The sequence below is a fragment of the Buteo buteo genome, chromosome 31 (assembly GCF_964188355.1).
Source record: "Buteo buteo chromosome 31, bButBut1.hap1.1, whole genome shotgun sequence".
In the NCBI taxonomy this organism is placed as follows: domain Eukaryota; kingdom Metazoa; phylum Chordata; class Aves; order Accipitriformes; family Accipitridae; genus Buteo; species Buteo buteo.
This window is the reverse complement of record NC_134201.1, coordinates 2,727,808-2,754,002: the sequence shown is the minus strand read 5'-3', so window position 1 is coordinate 2,754,002 and position 26,195 is coordinate 2,727,808. Positions and strand designations below refer to the sequence as shown.

The following is a 26,195-nucleotide window of genomic DNA, read 5'->3' as shown; positions in this document are numbered from 1 at the left end:
CGGGTCCACTTCCGGGTGTGGCGCCTTTTTTTTTTTTTTTTTGCCTCGTTACCCACAATCCTCCTCGCCTCGGTAAAAGGGAGGGAGTTCCGCCTCGGTGAGGGGAGGAAGTGACGTCGGCGGAAGCGCCGCGCGGGGGGCGGGGGGATGGCGGCGCTGAGCGCGGAGGCGCTGAGGGAGAAGCTGGAGCGGCGGCTGGGGGCGGAGCATGTGGTGGGTTAATTAGGGCCTGGGGGGGGTTAATTAGGGCCTGGGGGGGGTTAATTAGGGCCTGGGGGGGGTATGAAGTCCTTGGGGGGGGTTAATTAGTGGTTGGGGGGTGTTAATTAGTGCCGGAGGGGGTTAATTAGGGCCTGCGGGGGTGTTAGTTAGGGCTTGGGGGGTGTTAATTAGGGCCTGGGGGGTGTTAATTAGGGCCTGGGGGGTGTTAATTAGTGCCGGGGGGTGTTAATTAGGGCCTGCGGGGTGTTAATTAGTGCCGGGGGGGTGTTAATTAGGGCGGGGGGGTGTTGATTAGTGCTTGGGAGGGTGTTAATTGGTGCCTGGGGGGGTTAATTGGTCCTTAGGGGGTGTTAATTAGTGCCAGAGGGGGTTAATTAGGGCCTGGGGGTGTTAATTAGGGCCTGGGGGGGGTATGAAGTCCTTGGGGGGGGTTAATTAGTGGTTGGGGGTGTTAATTAGTGCCAGAGGGGGTTAATTAGGGCCTGCGGGGGGTGTTAGTTAGGGCTTGGGGGGTGTTAATTAGGGCCTGGGGGGGTTAATTGGTCCTTAGGGGGTGTTAATTAGTGCCGGAGGGGGTTAATTAGGGCCTGGGGGGTGTTATTGAGTCCTTGGGGGGTGTTAATTAGTGGTTGGGGGTGTTAATTAGTGCCAGGAGGGGGTTAATTAGGGCCTGCGGGGGTGTTAGGGCCTGGGGGGGGTAATTAGGGCCTGGGGGGGTTAATTAGGGCCTGGGGGGTGTTAATTAGTGCCGGGGGGTGTTAATTAGGGCGGGGGGGTGTTGATTAGTGCTTGGAAGGGGGTTAATTGGTGCCTGGGGGGGTTAATTGGTCCTTAGGGGGTGTTAATTAGTGCCGGAGGGGGTTAATTAGGGCCTGGGGGTGTTAATTAGGGCCTGGGGGGTGTTATTGAGTCCTTGGGGGGTGTTAATTAGTGCTGGGGGGGTTAATTAGTCCTCCGGGGGGTGTTAATTAGTGCCTGGGGGAGGTTAATGAGATTCGGGGGGGGGGGTGTTAATTTATGCACTGGGGTGTTATTTCATCCTGGGGGTTGTTAATTAATCCTGCGGGTCGTTAATTAAACCGAGGGGGCGCTAATATAATCCTGGGGGTCGTTAATTAAACCGGGGGGTGCTATTTAATCCTGGGGGTCGTTAATTAAACCCGGGGGGTGTTAATTAATCCTGGGGGTTGTTAATTAACCCGGGGGCTGCTAATTCATGCATGGGGGGTGTTAATTAGCCCTGGGGGGTGTTAATTGGTGCCTGGGGGGTGTCAATTAGTTCTTGGGGTTGTTAATTAGTTCTTGGGGGTGTTAATTGGTGCCTGGGGGGTGTTAATTAGTTCTTGGGGTTGTTAATTAGTTCTTGGGGGTGTTAATTGGTGCCTGGTGGGTGTTTAATTAGCCCTGGTGGGTGTTAATTAGTCCATGGGTGTTAATTAGCCCATGGGATATTAATTAACGTGGCAGGTTGTTAATGAATTCCGGGGGGAAGGGACGTCAATTAATCCCCGGGGCCGTTATATCCGAGGCCCGGCGAAGTATGTTAATGAGTTTGGGGGTTATGTTAATGAATCCGGGGTGGGGGGGGGGCGGTTCGTTAGCGCGGGGGTGTTAATTAATTAATTAATTAATCAATCGCTTCGTTAGGAGGTGGAGTCGACGTCGGGCGAGCGCTGCGCCGGGAGCTTCCGCCTGCTGGTGGTGTCGGCCATGTTCCGCGGGAAGGGGCTGCTCCAGCGGCACCGGTGAGGGCGGGGCCAACGGGGGGGAGGGGGCGGGGCCTCATTAGCATAACGGGCGGGGCTTCCCTAATGAGCCCCCGCCCCCCCCCTTTGTCTAATTAAAGGCTGGTGAACGAGGCGCTGGGGGAGGAGCTGGAGCGGATCCACGCCCTGGAGCAGCGCACCCTCACCCCCGAGCAGTGGGCGGACGAGCATAAATTTGCATAGGTTTGCATCAATTAGCGCCTCCGGGCCGTCCTTGGCGCCGCCCGCCCCGCCCCGGCGGAGGCTCCGCCCCCTCGTTAAGCCTCTACCCTCATTTCACCCTCCCCCCCCCCCGTTATCTCCGTGCATCAGCGTCCCGTCCTCCTTACAAGCATCGCCCTCATTAGCGTATCGCCCCTCATTAGCATAGCATTAGCATAGCACCCCTCATTAGCATAGCATTAGCATAACGCCCCTCATTAGCATATCGCTCGCAGGACACCCTCGTTAGCGCGGCACCGCACCCTCCCTGCCGTAGGCTTCCGAGCGGCCACGCCCCCTTCGGGGCCGTTCCCGGGCTCGTTAGCCTTAACGAGCGGCCCCCCCCGCGCCTCCATTAGCATGCCCCGCCCCCTAATTAACGTCATCGATGCTAACTAGCTGCCTGCACGGAACCTGCCCCTGCCCCCTCGTTAGCGTGTGCTGCTGCTTATTTGCATAGGGCCCCTCGTTAGCTTCACCTCGTTAGCATATCCCACCTCCTTATTAGCATAAAGTGGCCCTTATGCCCCGCCCTCATTATCAAGCTCCGCCCCCGGCGCCGCACAACCCCCATATCGCCGTACCCCACCTCTCGTTAGCACGTCCCAGTCTTAATTAGCGCGCCCCACTCCTCATTAGCATACAGACACACCCTCCGGGGCTTTTGTTAGTGGGAGCCACCCTGGTACCCCTCCCCTCATTAGCATAAATCCCTCATTAACACATACCTCAGGGTCAAGCAGCAACGCTCATTAGCATATCCCCCTGCTCATTAACAGGCCCCTCTTTAACAGGCAGGGGCGCTCATTAGCATATCCCCTGCTCATTAACAGGCAGGGGTGCTCATTAGCGTATCCTGCTGCTGATTAGCATTCCCCGTGCTCATTAACAGACACAAACGCTCATTAGCATATCCCTCTGCTCATTAACGCGCCGCTCTTTAACAGGCAGGGTTGCTCATTAGCATATCCCTTTGCTCATTAGCATATCCCTCTGTTCATTTATCAGGCACAAACGCTCATTAGCATATCCCACTGCTCCTTGGCAGACCCCTTATTAACAGCCAGGGGCGCTCATTAGCATATCCCCTGCTCATTAACATATCTCCTTGCTCCTTAGCATATCCCCTGCTCATTCCCAGCCTCCGTAGCCCCGCCCCTCTCCCCGTAGCCCCGCCCTCCCCGCCAAACCCCGCCCACACTCCCCTGATGGAGACACGCCCCCTCCCTCCTAGCCACGCCCCCTTCTCTACTCCCCCCTTGGGGTCACACCCCCTTTCCCCTGCGAGCCACGCCCCCTTTGGGCGGCCACACCCCCTCCTACACCGACCCCACCCCTCCCCTCGAAGCCACGCCCCCTCTCCAACAGCCACGCCCCCTCTCCCTGTAGCCACGCCCCCACAGACCCACAAGGCGGGGTGGGGGAGGGGCCGAAAACCTCTTTATTGGGGTGGGGGGAGGGGCGGGACCCCCGCTATTGGGGGGGAGGGGTCAGGGGGGCGTGTCCTCGCCCGACCCCTCCCCCTCCCCTTCCCCCTCCCCCACCCCCTCCCCCTGCCCCTCCCCCTCCTGGTCGAGCCGCTCCCGGTAATTCCGCTTGAAAAATCCGCACTGGGGGGAGGGGAAAAAATGTAAATGAGGGTGGGCGTGGCCTCCCAGGGCAGGGGCGTGGCCCGGCCCTTAATGAGATGCAGGGGGTGGGGGGAGGGGTCACCTTAAAGAGGCCGAAGATGATGATGAGGAGGAGGAGGAGCCCCCCCACTCCTCCCCCCACGTAGACGGGGAGGGCGTCGACCTCGCGGATAAGCTCCACCTCCGTGACCCCCTGCGGGAACCGGGGTCAGGGGTCACGGGGAGGGGTCAGGGTGGGGGTCAGGGTGGGGCGGGGCAGGGCGTGTCTCCCCTCCCCCGCCTCGTTACCTGAGCGCGGAGGAATTGGGCGTTGACCTCGAAGCGGGGCGGGGCGATGGCGACCCAGAGGGCGGAGCAGAAGCGGGGGCGGGCGGGGCTCTGAAAGGTGGGAGGGGTTAAATATGGTGAAGGGGTGGGGGAGGGGCGGCCACACCCTCCCTCTGAGCCCCGCCTCTTCCCCCCCCCGTACCTGGATGGTGGGCGGGGCCAGGAGGGTGGCGGTGAGGAGGAGGGCGGAGCCGGCGGCCGCAAGTTGGGCGGGGGGGCAGCGGAAGAGGCGGAGCTCGGGGGTGGAGCAAGTCTGGGGGGGGAGGGGTCAGGAGAGGGGGGAGGGGCAAGCCCCACCCACCCCCACCCACCCCCTCCTCCAATCACGTACAGCCGCGGGATGTGGGGGCTTCTGCCCCATAGCGGCCCAAAATGGGCGTGTCCCTGCCCCATAGCGCCGTAATATGTGGGTCGCCCCATAGCGGCCCAAAATGGGGGTCCCTCTGCCCCATAGCGCCCTAATATATGGGTCACTGCCCCATAGCGACCCAACATGTGGGTCACTGTGCCCCATAGCACCCCATTATGTGGGTCCCCCTGCCCCATAGCAACCCAAAATGGGGGTCTCCCTGCCCCATAGCGCCCCAATATGTGGGTCACTCTGCCCCATAGCACCCTTATTATGGTCCCTCCTGCCCCATAGAACCCAAATATATGGGTCCTCCTGCCCCATAGCACCCCAATATATGGATTTTCCCGCCCCATAGCATCCCAATATGTGGGTCGCTCTGCCCCATAGCGCCTTAATATATGGGTCGCCCCATAGCACCCCAATATGTGGGTCCCCCCCGCCCCATAGCACCCCTATAACGGTCCCTCCTGCCCCATAGCGCCCAAATATACGGGTCCCCCTGCCCCACAGCACCCCCAACATGTGGGTCCCAGCCCCACAGCACCCCCCACCTCAGCGATGTTCCTCCGCAGCTCCTGCCCCACGGCGTCTTCCTCCTCCTGCCCCACGGCGTCGCAGGCGCTGCCCGACTCCTATGGGGCAGGGGAAAAGTTGGGGGGGGGGGGGAGTTGGGCTGCGTCCCCGCCCCATATTTTGGGGGCGGGGGGGAGCGCCGTGGGGCACGCTATGGGTCCGAAACCCGCTCACCGTTCGCACTTGGGGGTCGGCCACCGTCACGCCGTGGGGCAGCGCGTGGGGCAGGAGGACGAAGGCCGTCACCCTCGGGGGGGGGCTGCCGTGGGGCGGAGGCAAGATGGTGTCCAGCTACGAGGCGCGTGTGGGGCAGAGACGTGGGTCAGTGGCGCTATGGGGCGGGGGGGTGTGGGGCGGCGCTATGGGGCGGGGCGCTCACCCTATAGCGATGGTGCAGGTTCTTGTTTTCGGGGTGGCGGGAGGTGAAGTTGAGGTAGGGGGTGGAATCCTCTTGCCTATATGTGGGGCAGAGAAATCGGTGGGGCCCGAAATGTCTTCTGTGGGGCAGGAACGTGTGGGGCAGGAACGTGTGGGGCAGGAACGCGTGGGTCTCACCACGTGGCCACCAGACCCAGAGCGAAGCGAACGGGGACGACCCAGGCGACCTCGTTATCCTCCAGCGCGGCGGGGGGCTCGTTGTCGCTGTGGGGCAGAGAAGGGGTTCGTCCTGCCCCACGGCGACCCACAACCCCCCTCTCCGCCCCATAGATTCCCCCCACCTGCCGGCGGTCGCCGTCAGCGGCGCGGATTCGTTCCACGAGGTGTTTTGGAGGATGTCGAACGTCAGCTCCACCGTCACCTGGTGTGGGGCAGGGGGTTGGGGGGCTGCCCCACGGCGAACCTGCCCCACGGCGAACCTGCCCCATAGCCTGCCCCATAGCTCACCTGCCAACCGGCCCGGAGGACGGGGCGGCTGATGTTACAGGTCAGGGCCCCCCACGGCTGCCCCACGGAAACGTCGGGGTCCCAGCAGGCGATGGACACCGGGGCGGTGGCCTGTGGGGAGATGTGGGGCTGGGATCTGTGGGGCAGGGATCTGTGGGGCCCGGACGCCTGGGACCCTTCTGACCCACGGCGTCAGGATGTGTGGGGCTGGGATCTGTGGGGCCCGGACGCCTGGGACCCTTCTGACCCACGGCGTCAGGATGTGTGGGGCTGGGATCTGTGGGGCCCGGACGCCTGGGACCCTTCTGACCCACGGCGTCAGGATGTGTGGGGCTGGGATCCGTGGGGCCTGAATGCCTGTGTCCCCTCAGACCCATCGTGCCAGGACATGTGGGGCTGGGATCTATGGGTCAGGGATCTGTGGGTCAGGGATCTGTGGGGCTGAGATCTGTGGGGTCCGGATGCCTGGGACCCTTCCGACCCACAGCATCAGGACATGTGGGGCTGGGATCTGTGGGGCTGGGATCTATGGGGTCCACATGCCTGGGACCCTTCTGACCCACAACGTCAGGATCTGTGGGGCAGGGATCTATGGGGCAGGGATCTGTGGGGCCTGGACACCTGGGACCCTTCCGACCCACGGCGCCAGGATGTGTGGGGCTGGGATCCGTGGGGCAGGGATCTGTGGGGCTGAAGGATCTGTGGGGCTGGGATCTGTGGGGCTGAAGGATCTGTGGGGCAGGGATCTATGCGGCTGGGATCTATGGGGCAGGGATCTGTGGGGCCCGGACACCTGGGACCCTTCTGACCCACGGCGTCAGGACATGTGGGGCTGTGATCTGTGGGGCTGGAATCCATGGGGCTGGGATCTGTGGGGCTGAGGGATCCGTGGGGCAGGGATCTGTGGGGCTGGAATCTATGGGGCTGGGATCTGTGGGGCAGGGATCTGTGGGGCCCAGATGCCTGGGACCCTTCCGACCCATGGTGCCAGGATGTGTGGGGCTGGGATATATGGGGCAAGGATCTATGGGGCAGGGATCTGTGGGGTCCGGACGCCTGGGACCCTTCTGACCCACAGCGCCAGGATGTGTGGGGCTGGGATCTGTGGGGCCCAGACACCTGGGACCCTTTTGACCCACAGCATCAGGACGTGTGGGGCTGGGATCTATGGGGCTGGGATCTGTGGGGCACCCCACTGACCTGGGTGGCCCTCGCCCGCCGTAGGGAGAGCCCCGCGGGGTGCTGCAGTTGTAGGGCCGCCCCATAAGCGTCTTCTCCTTTGTTCCCCACAACCAACCGGACCCCAAATTCAGCGCCGGCGACCCCCAAAACCGCCGGCTCCCCCGGTAACGCCGCGACCCCCAAGTCGGCCTCGCACACCTCGTCTGCCCCACAGTTCTTCTCGAAGGGGATCTATGGGGTGAAAAATTAAAAAAAAAGGGGGCGGGGTAAATTTTTTTTGGGGGGGGGAAACGTCCCGCCTCGGTCGCGCCCCACATCTCTGCCCCACGGCGAGGGTCTGCCCCCTTACCTCGGTCCAGGTTGGGGGGTTGTTGGGGGGCAGGAGGGGGTCGCGGGGGTCGCCGTGGGGCAGGGAGACGGTGACGGAGATGCGGATGGGGGTGACGAAATCCTCGAGGCAGGGCTGGAAAATTGGGGGGCGGGGCGGAGATGGGGGGTGCCCCATAAGTGGGGGCATCCCCCCCCCTCCCCTCTGCTAAAATGGGGGTCACCCCACTTTTCTATGGGGCACAGCCCCAGAAGTGTGGGGCACGCCAGTGGGGCCAGTCGCCGCCCCCCCCCCCTTCCCAGTTACACCCCATAAGTGTGGGTCACCCCCCAATTCACCCCATAAGTGTGGGTCACCCCCCCAAATTCACCCTAATTCACCCCATAAGTGTGGGTCACCCCCCAATTCACCCCATAAGTGTGGGTCACTCCCCCCAATCACCCCATAAGTGTGGGTCACCCCCCCAAATTCACCCTAATTCACCCCATAAGTGTGGGTCACCCCCCCAAATTCACCCTAATTCACCCCATAAGTGTGGGTCCCACCCCCCAAATATGGCTCCCGGCCCCCAAATGCGGGTCCTGCCCCCCAAATAGGGGTCCTGCCCCCCAAGTGTGGGTCCAGCCCCCCAAGTGTGGCTCCCACCCCTCAAGTATAGCTCCCACCCCCCCACGTTTGCATCCCGCCCCCCAAGTGTGGGTCCCGCCCCCCAAGTGTGAGTCCCGCCCCCAAATATGGGTCCAGGCCCCCAAGTGTGGGTCCCGACCCCCAAGTTTGCATCCCGCCCCCCAAGTGTGGGTCCTGCCCCCCAAGTGTGGGTCCCGCCCCCAAATATGGGTCCAGCCCCCCAAGTGTGGGTCCCGTACTGGGATCTTTAGCTCCTCTGCCTTGCAGCTCTGCCCCTCCGTGACGGACAGCCGCCCGTGCCACGCCCGCCGCCCCGCCCCGAAGTCGCCACGCCCCCGCGCTCGCTGCGGGTCGACCTCCAAGCGGAAATCCAGGGAGGTCTCCAGCTCTCCTGGAGGTCAAAAGGTCAAAAAGTCAAAAGGGTGGGGCGTGGCAGGGCGTGGCGGGGCGGGGTTACCCTGGCGGCCCCGCCCACCTGTGTAGGCGCGGCTGACCCGGCGGACGTCGAAGCAGAGGCCGACGGTGACGTTGGCGCCGGCGACGCCGGAGCAGTCGACCCGGGCGGTGGGGATTTCGGGGGGGTCGAAGGTCACGTGGGGCGTGACCGTTATCACCGGGCGTGACCTAAGGGCGGGGCGGCACCGGTGATGTCACCCCTCTCCGCCCTGCCCGCCTCGGGGCGCTGGCGCCGTCTCCTCCCACGTGGTGTCACCCGGGGGGGGGGGGGTTGCTCTGCCCCTTCCCCGCCCCCTCCTGGCCACGTCCCCGTGGCCACGCCCCGCCTGGCCACGCCCGATGGCTTCACCGCCGTCTTCTGGGCCCCACGGCCTCGTCCCTGCCCCCACCACCAACCCCGTGTCCCCACCCCACGTCCCCTGTGTCCTTGTCCCCACCCCACGTCCCCACCCCATGTCCCCACCACGCCCACGTCCCCGCCCCACGTCCCCACCTCCTCGTCCCCACCCCATGTCCCCACCACGCCCACGTCCCCGCCCCACGTCCCCGTCCCCGTGGCTTTGTCCCCACGTCCCCGTGTCCTTGTCCCCACCACCACGTCCTCGTCCCCAACCCCACGTCCCCACCTCCGTCCCCACGTCCCCACCACGCCCCCGTCCCCACCCCCTGTCCCCACCACGCCCCCATCCCCACCCCGTCCCCACCACGCCCCCGTCCCCGTCCCCACGACCGTCCCCATGTCCCCGTCTTCATGTCCCCAAATCCCCAACCCCGCGTCCCCGTCCCCGCGTCCCCACCACCTCCTTCACCCCCACGTCCCCGTCCCCGTGTCCCCAACCCCACCTCCTTGTCCCCATCCCCACGTCCCCACGTCCCCATCCCCGTGTCCCCATCCCCACGTCCCCACCACGCCCTTGTCCCCAACCCCACCTCCTTGTCCCCAACCATCTCCATGTCCCCACGTCCCCAACCCCGTGTCCCCGTCCCCATCTCCTTGTCCCCACCCCCATGTCCCCAACCCCACGTCCCCACCTCCATCCCCACGTCCCCACCACGTCCTTGTCTCCATCCCACGTCCCCGTCCCCATCTCCTTGTCCCCAACCCAATGTCCTTGTCCCCATCTCCACGTCCCCACGTCCCCACCACGTCCTTGTCCCCAACCCCACGTCCTTGTCCCCATCTCCACGTCCCCATGTCCCCAACCCCACGTCCCCACCACCTCCTTGTCCCCAACCCCACGTCCTTGTCCCCATCCCACGTCCCACGTCCCCATCCCCGTGTCCCCATCCCCACGTCCCCACCACCTCCTTGTCCCCATCCCATGTCCCTGTCCCCATCTCCTTGTCCCCAACCCAATGTCCTTGTCCCCATCTCCACGTCCCCATGTCCCCATCCCCACGTCCCCACCATGTCCTTGTCCCCGTCCCCACCTCCTTGTCCCCAGCCCCACCTCCTTGTCCCCAACCATCTCCACGTCCCCACGTCCCCAACCCCGTGTCCCCACCTCCATCCCCACGTCCCCACCACCTCCTTGTCCCCAACCCCACGTCCTTGTCCCCAACCCCATCCCCTTGTCCCCATCTCCATGTCCCCACGTCCCCAACCCCGTGTCCCCGTCCCCATCTCCTTGTCCCCACCCCCACGTCCCCAACCCCGTGTCCCCACCTCCATCCCCACGTCCCCACCACGCCCTTGTCCCCAACCCCACGTCCTTGTCCCCAACCATCTCCACGTCCCCACATCCCCAACCCCACGTCCCCACCTCCATCCCCACGTCCCCACCACGGTCCTTTATCCCCATCCCCACGTCCCCACCCCCTCCTTGTCCCCGTCCCCAACGCCCCCACCCCCTTGACCCCGCCCCCCTCGCCCCGCCCCCACCTGAGGACCACCACGTGCCCTTCGGCGCCCACCACCAGGTCCACCAGCCCGTCCCCGGTGAGGTCCATGGCTCCGTCCAACGCCTGCCCGAAGAACCGCAGCCCCGCCGCCGCCCGGCCCTCCAAACGCTTTTGGGGAGGGGGGGGGGACGGACACACCATCAGCGCCACGCCCTCGCCGCCCACCCCGCCCCGGCCCCGCCCCGCCACCCCACCTGGCCGTAACGAGGCTCCACCCCCCCCGGCCGGCCGGAGAAGACGTAGACGACCCCTCGCTCTTCGTCCTCCATCGGGGCGCCCACCGCCACCTCGGGAACGGCGTCGCCGTCCAGGTCGCCCAAGGTGGCCACCGAGGCGCCGAAACGGCCCAGAGGGTGCCCGGGGGCGCCCCGCAGCTCCTCGGCCACCTCCAGGGCGTCCTGCGGGGACAAGGACGGCGGGGCGGGGTCATCGGCGGCGTCTCGGCCAACCCCGACCCAGGATCCTTGGGTTGGGGTCACCTTGGTCAACCCATGGCCTTGGGTTGGGTGACCTTGATCCCATGACCTTGGGTTGGGTGACCCTGGTCCCATGATCCTTGGGTTGGGTGACCTTGGTCACCCCGGTCCCATGATCCTTGGGTTGGGGTCACCATGGTCACCCCATGACCTTGGGTTGGGGTCACCTTGGTCAACCCATGGCCTTGGGTTGGGTGACCTTGATCCCATGATCCTTGGGTTGGGGTCACCTTGGTCACCCCGTGTCCTTGGGTTGGGTGACCTTGGTCCCATGATCGTTGGGTTGGGGTCACCTTGGTCAACCCATGACCTTGGGTTGGGGTCACCTTGGTCAACCCATGGCCTTGGGTTGGGGTCACCTTGGTCCCATGATCCTTGGGTTGGGGTCACCTTGGTCACCCCATGTCCTTGGGTTCGGTGACCCTGGTCCCATGATCCTTGGGTTGGGGTCACCTTGGTCAACCCATGACCTTGGGTTGGGGTCACCTTGGTCACCCTGGTCCCATGATCCTTGCGTTGGGGTCACCTTGGTGCCATGATCTTTGAGTTGGGGTCACCTCAGTCACCCCGTGTCCTTGGGTTGGGTGACCTTGGTCCCATGATCTTTGGGTTGGGGTCACCTTGGTCACCCTGGTCCCATGATCCTTGGGTTGGGGTCACCTTGGTCACCCCGTGTCCTTGGGTTGGGTGACCTTGGTCCCATGATCTTTGGGTTGGGGTCACCTTGGTCACTCCAAGCCCATGATCCTTGAGTTGGGGTCACCTTGGTCAACCCATGACCTTGGGTTGGGGTCACCTTGGTCACCCTGGTCCCATGACCCTTGGGTTGGGGTCACCTCGGTCACCCCGTGTCCTTGGGTTGGGTGACCTTGATCCCATGATCCTTGGGTTGGGGTCACTTTGGTCAACCCACGGCCTTGGGTTGGGTGACCTTGGTCCCATGATCTTTGGGTTGGGGCCACCTTGGTCACCCCATGACCTTGGGTTGGGGTCACCTTGGTCACCCCGTGTCCTTGGGTTGGGTGACCTTGATCCCATGATCCTTGGGTTGGGGTCACCTTGGTCACCCTGGTCCCATGATCCTTGGGTTGGGGTCACCTTGGTGCCATGATCTTTGAGTTGGGGTCACCTCGGTCACCCCGTGTCCTTGGGTTGGGGTCACCTCGCTCCCCCTGCTCCTTCTCACCCCGAGTTGGGGTCCTCCTGGTCACCCCATGATCCTTGCGTCCAGGTCCCCTCGGCCACCCCACGTCCCCGAGCTGGTGTCACCCCACCCCCCACCCCCCATAGCCGCGTGCCCCCCACCTTTGCCGTCCCCCCTTTACCTTCTGCCACCGGTAGACGTGCACCCGTCCCCCGCGCCGCCCGTCGAAGTGGTTGGGGGCGCCCACCAGCAAGGCCACCGTCACCCCGCCCTGCTCCAGGGCGCAGAGGGTGGCCCCAAAATACGAGCCCACCTAAGGGTGACGCCGATGTCACCGAGGGGGCGGCGGCGGGGACACCCCCGAGGTCACCCACCCGCCGCCGCCGCCCCTTACCTGCTCGCCGGGGAGGGTCTGCAGCACCCGCCAGCTCCCGGTGGCTTCTGGGACCTCGAAGAGGACCACGCTGCCGACGTGGCGGTGACGGGGGGCGCCCGCTGCCACCAGCACCCGGTTGGGGACGCGTAGGCCGGCCACCGCGTAGCCTGGGGGGGGGGAACGAGGGTCAGCGTGGTCAACGGGGTCCCCGAGGTGGGGTCACCACGGTCAACCTGGTCACCAAATTGGGGTCAACGTGGTCAACCGCGTCACCATGGTCAACCTGGTCACCAAATTGGGGTCAATGTGGTCAACCGGGTCACCACGGTCAACCTGGTCACCAAATTGGGGTCAACGTGGTCAACCACGTCACCATGGTCAACTTGGTCCCCAAGGTGGGGTCAACGTGGTCAACCGTGTCACCATGGTCAACCTGGTCACCAAATTGGGGTCACCGTGGTCAACCGGGTCACCATGGTCAACCTGGCCCCCAAATTGGGGTCACCGTGGTCAACCATGTCACCATGGTCAACCTGGTCACCAAATTGGGGTCACCGAGGTCAACCTGGTCACCAAATTGGGGTCAACGTGGTCAACCGGGTCACCATGGTCAACCTGGTCCCCAAATTGGGGTCGCCGTGGTCAACCTGGTCACGAAAACCCGGTCAAGCTGAATCAACGGAAGAAAGGTCGTACAGAACTAAGACGTGGGAGTGAGTAATTAATGCTAGAACAAGATAAATTAAGAGAATCGCCCGAGATTTTCAGAAACTCAGAGCGATTTTCGGAAACTCAGAGCGATTTTTCGGAAACTCAGAGCGATTTTTGGAAACTCAGCGATTTTTCGGAAACTCAGAGCAATTTTTTTGAAACTCAGAGTGATTTTCAGAAACTCAGAGCGATTTTTCGGAAACTCAGAGTGATTTTTCGGAAACTCAGAGCGATTTTTTGAAACTCAGAGTGATTTTTTTGAAACTCAGAGCGATTTTCAGAAACTCAGAGCGATTTTTCGGAAACTCAGAGTGATTTTTTTGAAACTCAGAGTGATTTTTCGGAAACTCAGAGCGATTTTTTGAAACTCAGAGTGATTTTTTTGAAACTCAGAGCGATTTTTCGGAAACTCAGAGCGATTTTTGGAAACAGAGCGATTTTTTGGAAACTCAGAGTGATTTTTCAGAAACTCAGAGCGATTTTCAGAAACTCAGAGTGATTTTTCGGAAACTCAGAGCGATTTTTCCTAAACTCAGAGCGATTTTTTGAAACTCAGAGCGATTTTCGGAAACTCAGAGCAATTTTTTTGAAACTCAGAGCGATTTTCAGAAACTCAGAGCTATTTTTGGAAACTCAGATCGATTTTTTGGAAACTCAGAGTGATTTTTCCTAAACTCAGAGCGATTTTTCGGAAACTCAGAGCAAATTGAAATTTTGGAATTTTTGGAATTTTGACTTTTTTACCGACCCAGGTAGGTGTCCGTCACGTTCTCCTCCAGCGACGGGCTGGCCACGAACGTCTCGTTCGCCTTCGCGTCCTCCAGCTCCACCAACCCGCCGGCCCAATTGTCGGCCCCCACCGCTCCCGTCACCCAACGGCCCTGCGGGGCGGGGCCGGGGCGGGGTCACGTGATGGAAAAAAGGGAGGGTCCCCCGAGCCCCGCCTCCCGGAGACACGCCCTTCCGGCTTACCTGGACCGCCTCCACGCTCATCCCGCTGGAGCAGAGCTCCAGGTGGAAACGGTTCAAGTCGCTGGTGCCTGAAACGGGCGGGGGCGGGCGGGGTCAAGAACACGCCCCCTGCTCAATTTCTTATTTTTGGAGTTTTTTGGGGGGAGGAGGGCGGGGTCAAGAACACGCCGCCTTCTCAATTTCTTATTTTTGGGTTTTTTTTGGGTGAGGAGGGCGGGGTCAAGAATTTTTTTGTTTTTTTGGGGGGAGGAGGGTGGGGTCAAGAACACACCCCCTTCTCAATTTCTTCTTTTTTTGTTTTTTTTGGGTGAGGAGGGCGGGGTCAAGACTTTTTTGGGTTTTTTGGGGGAGGAGGGTGGGGTCAAGAACACACCGCCTTCTCAATTTCTTTTTTTTTTTTGTTTTTTTGGGGGAACGTGTCATTCGTTGACCCCATCGACCCCCTTTATAATGTTTTTTTTAATTTTTTGGATTTTGGGGGGGGGGATGTGTCATTCGTTGACCCCATCGACCCCCTTTATAATGTTTATTAAATTTTTTTTTTGTTTTTTTGGGGGGATGTGTCGTTCGTTGACCCCGTTGCCCCCCTTTATAATGTTTTTTTAATTTGTTTTTTTTGGTTTTTTGGGGGATGTGTCGTTCGTTGACCCCATCGACCCCCTTTATAATGTTTTTTTAATTTGTTTTTTTTGGGGGATGTGTCGTTCGTTGACCCCATCGCCCCCCTTTATAATGTTTTTTTAATTTTTTTTTTGTTTTTTTGGGGGGATGTGTCATTCGTTGACCCCATCGCCCCCCTTTATAATGTTTTTTTAATTTGTTTTTTTGTTTTTTTGGGGGGATGTGTCGTTCGTTGACCCCATCGCCCCCCTTTATAATGTTTTTTTAATTTGTTTTTTTTGTTTTTTGGGGGGGATGTGTCGTTCGTTGACCCCGTCGCCCCCCTTTATAATTTTTTTTTGGTTTTTTTTTTGGGGGGGGGGGTCGTTGGCCAACGCCGCCACCTTCGATGTCGTAGATCTTGGCCTGCAGCTCGCGGAAGAGGCCCCGTAATTTCTCGAAGCTGTCGAGGACTTTGACGAACTCGGAGCTGGGGTGGGAGGCGAATTGGCTGAGGTAGAGGCGGGTGTCGGGGCTGCCGAAGTTGTTGCCCACCTGGCGGAAAATGGGATTTTTTGGGGGCGTTTTGGGGCATTTTGGCCTTTTTTGGGGCGTTTTGGCCTTTTTTGGGGGGTGAATTTTTTGGGGGTGAATTTTTTTTGGGGGGGGGGGTGGGTCCCGCTCTCCCCCATCTCAGGGGATTTTTGGCCTCGACCCCGTGACATCACGGAGGTCGTAGACCGACCCCCCCCCCCGCGACCGTCTACGGGGGCGTGGTCGCTCACCCCGATGATGTAACGGATGATGTCACGCTCCTCCGCCTCCCGGATGCTGCCGCGGTCCTGGTCGGTGGCGTCGCCGTCGGTGATGATGATCAGCACCCGCTTGGCCCCCGCCCGCGCCCCCTTCTCGGGGGTGAAGATGGTTTTCCTGGGGGGGGAGGGGAGCCGTGGGGCAGCTATGGGGCAGCTATGGGGCAGCGATGGGGCAGGGATGGTGGGATGCTCATGCACCGCAGGCGATGACGGTGAAGATGTTGGTGGGATGAAGTAGGGCGCTGGGGGAGGCAATGGGGCGGCAATGGGGCAGCTATGGGGCAGCTATGGGGCAGCGATGGGGCAGCGATGGGGCAGGGATGGTGGGATGCTCATGCGACGCAGGCGATGACGGTGAAGATGTTGGTGGGATGAAGTAGGGCGCTGGGGGAGGCAGTGGGGCAGCTATGGGGCAGCTATGGGGCAGGGATGGGTCAGCTATGGGGCAGCGATGGGGCAGGGAGGGAGGGATGCTCATGCGCCGCATTTGATGACGGAGAAGATGTCGGTGGGGATGCGGTAGGGCGCTGGGGGAGGCAATGGGGCAGCTATGGGGCAGCTATGGGGCAGCTATGGGGCAGCTATGGGGCAGGGATGGTGAGATGCTCATGCGACGCAGGTGATGATGGAGAAGATGTTGGTGGGGATGAAGTAGGGCACTGGGGGAGGCAGTGGGACAGCTATGGGGCAGCTATGGGGCAGGGATGGGTCGGCTATGGGGCAGCTATGGGGCAGGGATGGGTCGGCTATGGGTCAGCTATGGGGCAGGGAGGGAGGGATGCTCATGCGCCGCATTCGATGACGGAGAAGATGTCGGTGGGGATGCGGTAGGGCGCTGGGGGAGGCAATGGGGCAGCTATGGGGCAGCGATGGGGCAGGGATGGGGCAGGGGGTGGCGGTGGTGCTCACACGACGTAGTCGATGGCGGCGAAGGTGTCGGTGAGGCTGCGGAGCTGCTTCAGGCCGGCGAAGAGCTCGCGGGGCCGGGGCCGAGCCGCGTAATCGGCCAACGTGAACTGGAGCCGCACCTCCGCCGAGAACTGCACCGCCCCGAACTGCCCCACGGCGCCGTCACCGCGGGGCCCACAGACCCCAGAGACCCCCCACAGCCCCCAGAGACCCCATAGATGCCCATATACCCCCTTAGACCCCATAGACCCCATAGAACCCACATAGACCCCCCCACAGACCCCATAGACCCCCCATAGACCCCAAAGACCCCCCATAGATGCCATAGATGCCCCATAGACCCCATAGACCCCCATAGACCCCGTAGACCCCCCATAGACCCCATAGATGCCCCATAGACCCCCATAGCCTCCCATAGCCCCCCATAGACCCCATAGATGCCCCATAGACCCCATAGAGCCCCATAGCCCCCCCCATAAGATCCCCATAGACCCCCATGGACCCACATAGTCCCCCATAGCCCCCCCTAGACCCCATAGCCACCCCCATAGACCCCATAGACCCCCCATAGACCCCTATAGACGCCCCAGAGACCCCGCACAGACCCCATAGACACCCCATAGACCCCATATCCACCCTCATAGACCCCATAGAACCCCCATAGACCCCCCCACAGACCCCATAGACCCCCCATAGATGCCATAGATGCCCCATAGACCCCCATAACCCCCATAGACCCCGTAGACCCCCATAGACCCCATATCCACCCCCATAGACACCATAGATGCCCCATAGACCCCCATAGCCCCCCATAGACCCCATAGATGCCCCATAGCCCCCCATAAGATCCCCATAGACCCCCATGGACCCACATAGTCCCCCATAGCCCCCCCTAGGCCCCACAGCCACCCCCATAGACCCCATAGATGCCCCCATAGACCCCCCATAGACCCCTATAGATGCCCCAGAGACCCGCACAGACCCCATAGCCTCCTATAGCCCCCATAGACCCCCCACAGACCCCATAGACACCCCATAGACCCCATAGAACCCCATAGACCCCCCCACAGACCCCATAGACCCCAAAGACCCCCCATAGATGCCATAGATGCCCCATAGACCCCCATAGCCCCCCCATAGACCCCATAGACCCCATAGATGCCCCATAGACCCCCATAGCCTCCCATAGCCCCCCCATAGACCCCATAGATGCCCCATAGACCTCCCATAGCCCCCATAGACCCCCCACAGACCCCATAGACACCCCACAGACCCCATATCCACCCCCACAGACCCCATAGATGACCCATAGCCCCCCTAGACCCCCATATCCCCCCCCCACACCCCTATAGACGCCCCATAGCCGCCCCCCAGCCCCACCCGTGCCCCCCCCCCCCCCGATGACCCACGCGGATGGACGTGTTCTCCAGCTTCTCCATCACGTCCACCATGAAATCCCGGATGGCGTCGAACTGCTCCGGGCTCATGCTGTTGGAGCCGTCGAAGAGGAAGACCAAGTCCACCTTCCCCGGCAAACAGCCTGCCGCCGCGGGGGGGACGGGAGAGGACCCTCAGGGGCGGGCGGCTGGAGACCCTCCGAGGGGTTGGCCAAGCTCTTGGGTGGTTGGACGGCCAACGGGTTGACCCTGGGGTCAACGATTGGGCGGTAGGATGGCCATAAGGTCAACGATTGGGTGGCAGGATGGCCGTAGGGTCAACGATTGGGCGGTAGAGTGGCCATAAGGTCAACGATTGGGTGGTAGGATGGCCGTAGGGTCAACGATTGGGCGGTAGAGTGGCCATAAGGTCAACGATTGGGTGGTAGGATGGCCATAGGGTCAACGATTGGGCGGTAGGATGGCCGTAGGGTCAACGATTGGGCGGTAGGGTGGCCGTAGGGTCAACGATTGGGCGGTAGGGTGGCCGTAGGGTCAAGGATTGGGCGGTAGGGTGGCCATAAGGTCAACGATTGGGCGGTAGAGTGGCCGTAGGGTCAACGATTGGGCAGTAGGGTGGCCGTAGGGTCAACGATTGGGCGGTAGGGTGGCTGTAAGGTCAACGATTGGGCGGTAGGGTGGCCGTAGGGTCAACGATTGGGCGGTGGGGTGGCTGTAGGGTCAACGATTGGGCGGTAGAGTGGCCATAAGGTCAACGATTGGGTGGCAGGATGTCCATAGGGTCAATGATTGGGTGGTAGGATGGCCGTAGGGTCAACGATTGGGCGGTAGGATGGCCGTAGGGTCAACGATTGGGCGGTAGGGTGGCCGTAAGGTCAACGATTGGGCGGTAGGGTGGCCGTAGGGTCAACGATTGGGCGGTAGAGTGGCCATAGGGTCAACGATTGGGCGGTAGGGTGGCCGTAAGGTCAACGATTGGGCGGTAGGGTGGCCGTAGGGTCAACGATTGGGCGGTAGGGTGGCCGTAGGGTCAACGGGTGGCACGGGTCACGCCTCAACGTCCCCATGGGTCAACCTCGAAGGGGTTGGCCAAGCTCTTGGGTGGTCGGATGGCCAATGGGTTGACCCTGGGGTCAACGATTGGGCGGTAGAGTGGCCATAGGGTCAACGATTGGGCGGTAGGGTGGCCGTAGGGTCAATGATTGGGTGGTAGGGTGGCCGTAGGGTCAACGATTGGGCGGTAGAGTGGCCATAAGGTCAACGATTGGGCGGTAGGGTGGCCATAAGGTCAACGATTGGGCGGTAGGGTGGCCGTAGGGTCAACGGGTGGCACGGGTCACGCCTCAGCGTCCCCATGGGTCAACCACCGAGGTCTTCATGGGGAGGGCAGGCAGCTGCCAGACCCTCCAAGGGGTTGGCCAAGCTCTTGGGCGATTGGACGGCCAACGGGTTGACCCTGGGGTCAAAGGTCAAAAGGTCTGAGCCCCTCACCTTGGTATCCAGGCGCCAGGACCTGCCGGAGCTTCAGTTGTGGGTCGAGGAGAAGACAGAGGCCGCTGGTGTAGACGTTGCGGTCGCACTCGCGGGTCAACCCGGGGCCGCAGGCCTGGGGGGGGGGGAGGGGCAGGTGGGGTGGGTGGGGCGTGGGAGGGGTGGGTGGGGTCGCTCCCTCCCACGTGTCGTCGTCCCCGCCGGGGTCGGTGACTTACGATGGTGATGTCACCGTCACGGGCCAAGGCCATTCCCATGTGGGTCTGGGTGCTGTTTCCTGGGGCGGGGTGGGGGGGGTGGGGGCGGGGTGGGCGGAGCCAGCCCAATCCCAGTCCCAATCCCAGTCCCAATCCCAGTGCCAATCCCACCCCCAACCCGTTCCGTCCCACCCAATCCCACCCCATCCCAGTCCATCCCAGTCCCAATCCCAGTCCCAGTCCCAATCCCAGCCCAATCCCACCCCCAACCCATTCCGTCCCACCCCATCCCAGTCCCAATCCCAGTCCATCCCAGTCCCAATCCCAATCCCAGTCCCAGTCCCAGTCCATCCCAGTCCCAATTCCAGTCCATCCCAGTCCCATTCCAGTCCCAATCCCAATCCCAGTCCCAATCCCAGTCCATCCCAGTCCCAATCCCAGTCCCAATCCCAGTCCCAATCATCCCAGTCCATCCCAGTCCCATTCCCAGTCCCAGTCCCAATTCCAGTCCATCCCAGTCCCATTCCAGTCCCAATCCCAATCCCAGTCCCAATCCCAGTCCCAATCCCAGTCCCAATCATCCCAGTCCATCCCAGTCCCAGTCCCAGTCCCAGTCCCAATCCCACCCCATCCCAGTCCCAATCCCACTCCCAGTCCCAATCCCAGTCCATCCCTATCCCAGTCCCAATCCCAGTCCATCCCAGTCCCAATCCCAATCCCAGTCCCATTCCAGTCCCAATCCCAGTCCCAATCCCAATCCCAGTCCCAATCCCAGTCCCAATCATCCCAGTCCATCCCAGTTCCATTCCCAGTCCCAGTCCCAATCCCAGTCCCAATCCCATTCCAGTCCCGATCCCAATCCCAGTCCATCCCAATCCCAGTCCCAATCCCACCCCAATCCCAGTCCCCCCCAGTCCCACCTTCCACCTCCACCTCCCGGCACTCTCCCGTCTCCACCAGACACTGGAACAACCGGCCCCCCTCCCCCACCTCCGCCGGGGCGCCCACCATGATCCTGGGGGGGGGAGGGGAGGGTCAGGGGGGCACCCGGGACCCATAAGTGGGGGGTCCCAGGTGTCTGGGACCCATAAGTGGGGGGTTCCAGGCATCTGAGACCCATAAGTGGGGGTCCCTGGGTGTCTGTGACCCATAAGTGGGGGGTCCCAGGTGTCTGTGACCCATAAGTGCACGTGTCTGTGACCCATAAGTGGGGGTCTCAGGTGTCTGGGCCCCATAAGTGGGGGACCTTGGGTGTCTGTGACCCATAAGTGGGGGGTCCCAGGTGTCTGTGACCCATAAGTGGGGGTCCCTGGGTGTCTGTGACCCATAAGTGCACGTGTCTGTGACCAGTAAGTGGGGGTCTCAGGTGTCTGGGACCCATAAGTGGGGGTCCCAGGTGTCTGTGACCTATAAGTGGGGTCCCAGTCATCTGAGACCCATAGGTGGGGGGTCCCATGTGTCTGGGACCCATAAGTGGGGGTCTCTGGCTGTCTGTGACCCATAAGTGGGGGGGTCTCAGGCATCCAAGACCCATAAGTGGGGGTCCCTGGGTGTCTGTGACCCATAAGTGCACGTGTCTGTGACCAGTAAGTGGGGGTCTCAGGTGTCTGTGACCCATAAGTGGGGGTCCCTGGGTGTCTGTGACCCATAAGTGGGGGGTCCCAGGCATCGAGGACCCATAAGCGGGGGTCCCTGGGTGTCTGTGACCCATAAGTGGGGGTCCCTGGGTATCTGGGACCCATAAGTGGGGGTGTCTGTGACCCATAAGTGGGGGTCCCTGGGTATCTGGGACCCATAAGTGGGGGTGTCTGTGACCCATAAGTGGGGGTCCCAGGTGTCTGTGACCCATAAGTGGGGTCCCAGTCATCTGAGACCCATAAGTGGGGGGTCTCAGGTGTCTGGGACCCATAAGTGGGGGTCTCTGGGTGTCTGTGACCCATAAGTGGGGGGGTCTCAGGCATCCAAGACCCATAAGTGGGGGTCCCAGGTGTCTGTGACCCATAAGTGGGGGGTCCCTGGGTGTCTATGACCCATAAGTGGGAGGTCCACGTCTGTGACCCATAAGTGGGGGGTCCCTGGGTGTCTGTGACCCATAATTGGGGGTCCCACACATCCAAGACCCATGAGTGGGGGGTCCCAGGTGTCAGACCCATAAGTGGGGGTCCCACCCCCCCCCCCCCGCCCCATACCTGGACCCCTGGAGCTGCAGCACCCGATGCCCGAAGCTCCGTCTCCCGCCGTGGGTCAGGACCCGGTGTGGGGCCGGGTGGACGTTGAACCCTTCGCCGTGGGGCAGCGCTATGGGGCGGACGGAGACCGGGAAAGCGATGAGACCCCCCCCCCAAAAAAAAAACCAACACCCCAATTCACCCCCCAAAAAATTCCTGCCCCGATTCTCACCCCCTGCCCCACGGCTGCCCCACGGCTGCCCCACGGCTGCCCCAGCCCCACGGCGCGGGGACGGCGCTGAGGCCCCGTTTCCTTCCCCAAAGCGTGGGAGCGGACGCGGCGGGGGAGGGGGGGCGGGGAGCTCTCGCCGAATTTCGGGCACCCGGCACCCCGGGACGTTCCCACGGTGCGGGCAGGGTGCTCAGCACCCCGGTCCCTGCTTGCACCCAGCACCCAGCACCCCAAATCCTGCCCAAATTGCAGGCAGGGCACCCAGCACCCCAATCCTTGCCCAAAAATTGCAGGCAGGGCACCCAGCACCCCAATTCCTTCCAAAATTTTGGGCACAGCACCCAGCACCCCAAATCCTGCCCAAATTGCAGGCAGGGCACCCAGCACCCCGATCCCTCCCCAAAAATTTCGGGCAGGGCGCCCAGCACCCCAATTCCTGCCCAAATTGCGGGCAGGGCACCCAGCACCCCAATCCCTGCCTGCACCCAGCACCCCAATTCCTTCCCAAATTTCGGGCAGGAGACCCAGCACCCTAATCCTTGCCTGCACCCAGCACCACAATCCTTTCCCAAAAATTGCAGGCAGGGCACCCAGCACCCTGATCCCTGCCTGCACCCAGCACCCCAATCCCTGCCCAAATTTAGGTCAGGGCACCCAGCACCCCAATCCCTGCCTGCACCCAGCACCCCAATCCCTGCCCAAATTTAGGTCAGGGCACCCAGCACCCCAATCCCTGCCTGCACCCAGCACCCCAATCCCTTCCTAAATTGCACGCAGGGCACCCAGCACCCTAATCCCTCCCCAAAAATTTTCGAGCAGGGCACCCAGCACCCCAATCCCTCCCCAAAAATTTTCGGGCAGGGCACCCAGCACCCCAAATCCTGCCCAAATTGCAGGCAGGGCACCCAGCACCCCAATCCTTGCCCAAAAATTGCAGGCAGGGCACCCAGCACCCCAATCTGTGCCCGCACCCAGCACCCCGATTCCTCCCCAAATTTCGAGCAGGGCACCCAGCACCCCAATCCCTCTCCAAAAATTTTCGGGCAGGGCACCCAGCACCCCAATTCCTTCCCAGAAACTTCGGGCAGGGCACCCAGCACCCCAATTTCTTCCCAAACTGCACGCAGGGCACCCAGCACCCCAATTCCTGCCCAAAAATTTCGCTCAGGGCACCCAGCACCCCAATCCGTGCCTGCACCCAGCACCCCAATCTGTGCCCAAATTGCAGGCACAGCACCCAGCACCCCGATCCCTTCCCAAATTCCGTTCAGGGGACCCAGCACCCCAATCCCTGCCTGCACCCAGCACCCCAATTCCTGCCCAAATTTCGGGCAGGGCACCCAGCACACCAATTTCTTCCCAAATTGCAGGCAGGGCACCCAGCACCCCAATCCCTGCCCAAAAATTTCAGGTAGGGCACCCAGCACCCCAATCCATGCCTGCACCCAGCACCCCGATCCCTTCCCAAATTTCAGGAAGGGTACTCAGCACCCCAATCCCTGCCCGCACCCAGCACCCCAATTCCTTCCCATGGTGCAGGCAGGGCACCCAGCACCCCGATTCCTCCCCAAATTTTCGAGCAGGGCACCCAGCACCCCGATTCCTCCCCAAAAATTTTCGAGCAGGGCACCCAGCACCCCAATTTCTTCCCAAATTTCGGGCAGGGCACCCAGCACCCCAATTCCCTTCCGAAATTTCGCTCAGGGGACCCAGCACCCCAATCCGTGCCCGCACCCAGCACCCCGATTCCTTCCCAAATTTCAGGAAGGGCACCCAGCACCCCAATCCGTGCCCGCACCCAGCACCCCAATTCCTTCCCATGGTGCAGGCAGGTCACCCAGCACCCCGATTCCTCCCCAAATTTTGAGCAGGGCACCCAGCACCCTAATCCCTCCCCAAAAATTTTTGGGCAGGGCACCCAGCACCCCAATTCCTGCCCAAAAATTTCACTCAGGGGACCCAGCACCCCAATCTGTGCCCGCACCCAGCACCCTGATTCCTTCCCAAATTTCAGGAAGGGCACCCAGCACCCCAATCCCTCCCCAAAAATTTCGGGCAGGGCACCCAGCACCCCAATTTCTTCCCAAATTGCAGGCAGGGCACCCAGCACCCCAATTCCTGCCCAAAAATTTCGCTCAGGGGTCCCAGCACCCCAATCCATGCCCGCACCCAGCACCCCGATCCCTTCCCAAATTTCAGGAAGGGTACTCAGCACCCCAATCCCTGCCCGCACCCAGCACCCCAATTCCTTCCCATGGTGCAGGCAGGGCACCCAGCACCCCGATTCCTCCCCAAATTTTCGAGCAGGGCACCCAGCACCCCAATCCGTGCCCGCACCCAGCACCCCGATTCCTTTCCAAATTTCAGGAAGGGCACCCAGCACCCCAATCCCTCCCCAAAAATTTTCGGGCAGGGCACCCAGCACCCCAATTTCTTCCCAAATTGCAGGCAGGGCACCCAGCACCCCAATTCCTGCCCAAAAATTTCGCTCAGGGGTCCCAGCACCCCAATCCATGCCCGCACCCAGCACCCCAATTCCTTCCCAAATTTCAGGAAGGGCACCCAGCACCCCAATCCGTGCCTGCACCCAGCACCCTAATTCCTACCGGCCACCAGAACCGCCGCCACGACGCCGACGATGCCGCCGGCGCCAACGGCCGCCATGCTGCCTACGAGGCCCCGCGTCACCCCCTCCCCCACCCAACGCTTCTCCCCTCCCCCACCCCCCACCCCCCGTTTCCTTCCTCCCCCGCCGCAGGTGCCGGTTGGGCGAAGCCGAATCGCCAAACTTCCCCCCCCCCCCCCCCAAAAAAAAAAAAAAAATGTCGGGGCGCCGCGACCGAATCCTGCGGGCGCTGGAAGAGCTGTCGGCGGCGGAGCTGCGGCGGTTGAAGGCGGCGTTGAACCGGTTGCCGTTGGCCGCCGGTTACGGCCCCATCCCCCGCGGCAGGATGGAAGGGGCCGACGCCCTCGACCTCACCGATTTGGTGATCGGGTTTTACCGGGAAGGGTACGGCGCCAGGGTGGTGGGGGAAGCTCTACGGCGCATCCAACGGTTGGATTTGGCCGACGGATTGGGGGGGGATGACGGTGAGATGGCGGTCGCGGTGGTGGTGGGGGGGGGGCGGAGGGCGGCGCCGCGAGAGTTGGGTCGGTGAGGGTTGTTGGCGGTGCCGAAGGGTTTTGCCGAGGGTTGGCGGTGCCAAAGGGTCGTGCCAAAGGGTTGTGCCGAGGGTTGGCCAAGGTTTGGTGGTGCCAAGGCTTGTGCCAAAGGGTTGTGCCAAGAGTTGGCAGTGCCAAAGGGTCGTGCCGAGGGTTGTGCCAAGAGTTGGCCAAGATTTAGTGGTGCCAAGGGTTGTGCCAAAGGGTTGTGCCAAGGGTTGGCAGTGCCAAAGGGTTGTGCCAAAGGGTTTTGCCGAGGGTTGGCCAAGATTTAGTGGTGCCAAGGGTTGTGCCAAAGGGTTGTGCCAAGGGTTGGCAGTGCCAAAGGGTTTTGCCAGGGGTTGGTGATGCCAAGGGTTGTGCCAAAGGGTTTTGCCAGGGGCTGGCAGTGCCAAGGCTTGTGCCAAAGGCTTGTGCCAAGAATTGGCAGTGCCAAGGGGTTGTGCCGAGGGTTGTGGCCGTGGTTCCACCGTGGGTTGGGGTCGTGCCGGCAGTCGGCCGTACCGAGTGTTGCGTCGCCACAAGCGTCGCCGGTGGTTGACGGGCGCGAAGGGCGGCGCCGACACCGGCAGCGGCGCAGCCAACGCCCTCAACACCCCCCCCCCCACCCCATCTCCACCCGCGCAGCCCCACGCCGCAGCCGCGACGCCGACGACCTCGCCGACGACCTCGCCGACGACCTGGCCGAACGCTTCGTGGCGCGCCACCGCCTGGCGCTGATCGGGCGGGTTCGGGCGGTGGCCGCCCTCTTGGACCGCTTGGAGGCCGACGGGGTGCTGAGCGCCGAGGAAGCGGCGGCGGTCGCCGCCGGCCCCACCCCGCAGGAGCGAATGCGACGGCTTTTGGCCACCGCCCCGGCGTGGGGACGCCGAGGGCACCGGCGGTTCCTACGGGCCATGCGTCGCCTGCACCCCCACCTGATGGAGGACCTGGGCGACGAGGGGGACGACGCCCCCCAGGGGGACCCTCGATGCCAACCGGAGCCTCCTGGGGACCCTCGGTGCCCTTCTGCGCCGTAACAAATCCCGATGGGCCGCCTTGAGCCGCGTCCCCGAGTCCCTTCGGGAGCCCTTGACCTTTGGAGGCCGTAAAA

General features: G+C 62.3%; 2 protein-coding genes across 6 annotated transcripts; one reads left to right on the top strand and one right to left on the bottom strand.

The window, feature by feature from the left end:
* The first annotated feature begins 64 nt into the window (after positions 1-64).
* On the top strand, positions 65-26,195 carry LOC142026075 (bolA-like protein 2). Of its 3 annotated transcripts, XM_075018900.1 has the most exons (4): positions 65-213; positions 1,870-1,967; positions 2,069-2,171; positions 25,730-25,863. In XM_075018900.1, exons 1-3 carry the CDS (start codon positions 148-150, stop codon positions 2,169-2,171), a joined length of 267 nt encoding a protein of 88 aa, XP_074875001.1. In that variant the 5' UTR covers positions 65-147; the 3' UTR covers positions 25,730-25,863. The 3 variants fall into 3 exon arrangements, with proteins under 3 accessions (XP_074875001.1, XP_074875000.1, XP_074874999.1); XM_075018899.1 differs by lacking the exons at positions 65-213; positions 1,870-1,967; positions 2,069-2,171 and adding an exon at positions 24,762-24,950 and having other exon boundaries at positions 25,730-26,195; XM_075018898.1 differs by lacking the exons at positions 65-213; positions 1,870-1,967; positions 2,069-2,171 and adding an exon at positions 24,762-25,030 and having other exon boundaries at positions 25,730-26,195.
* ITGAL (integrin subunit alpha L) lies at positions 3,680-24,618 on the bottom strand. 3 transcript variants are annotated; one of them, XM_075018799.1, is made up of 29 exons: positions 24,547-24,618; positions 21,730-21,838; positions 20,461-20,555; positions 19,562-19,620; positions 19,344-19,458; positions 17,865-17,995; positions 16,456-16,601; positions 15,517-15,661; positions 15,136-15,286; positions 14,132-14,199; positions 13,908-14,040; positions 12,467-12,615; positions 12,254-12,385; positions 10,647-10,850; positions 10,433-10,560; positions 8,570-8,718; positions 8,334-8,485; positions 7,489-7,602; positions 7,158-7,370; positions 5,958-6,068; positions 5,792-5,871; positions 5,628-5,714; positions 5,452-5,527; positions 5,247-5,363; positions 5,051-5,131; positions 4,290-4,400; positions 4,109-4,198; positions 3,903-4,013; positions 3,680-3,799 (listed from the first exon to the last, which is right to left on the bottom strand). In XM_075018799.1, the coding sequence occupies exons 1-29, from the start codon at positions 24,602-24,604 to the stop codon at positions 3,680-3,682; spliced, it is 3,435 nt and encodes a 1,144-aa protein (XP_074874900.1). In that variant the 5' UTR covers positions 24,605-24,618. The 3 variants fall into 3 exon arrangements, with proteins under 3 accessions (XP_074874900.1, XP_074874901.1, XP_074874903.1); XM_075018800.1 differs by having other exon boundaries at positions 12,254-12,343; XM_075018802.1 differs by lacking the exons at positions 19,562-19,620; positions 20,461-20,555; positions 21,730-21,838; positions 24,547-24,618 and having other exon boundaries at positions 17,865-17,943; positions 19,344-19,432.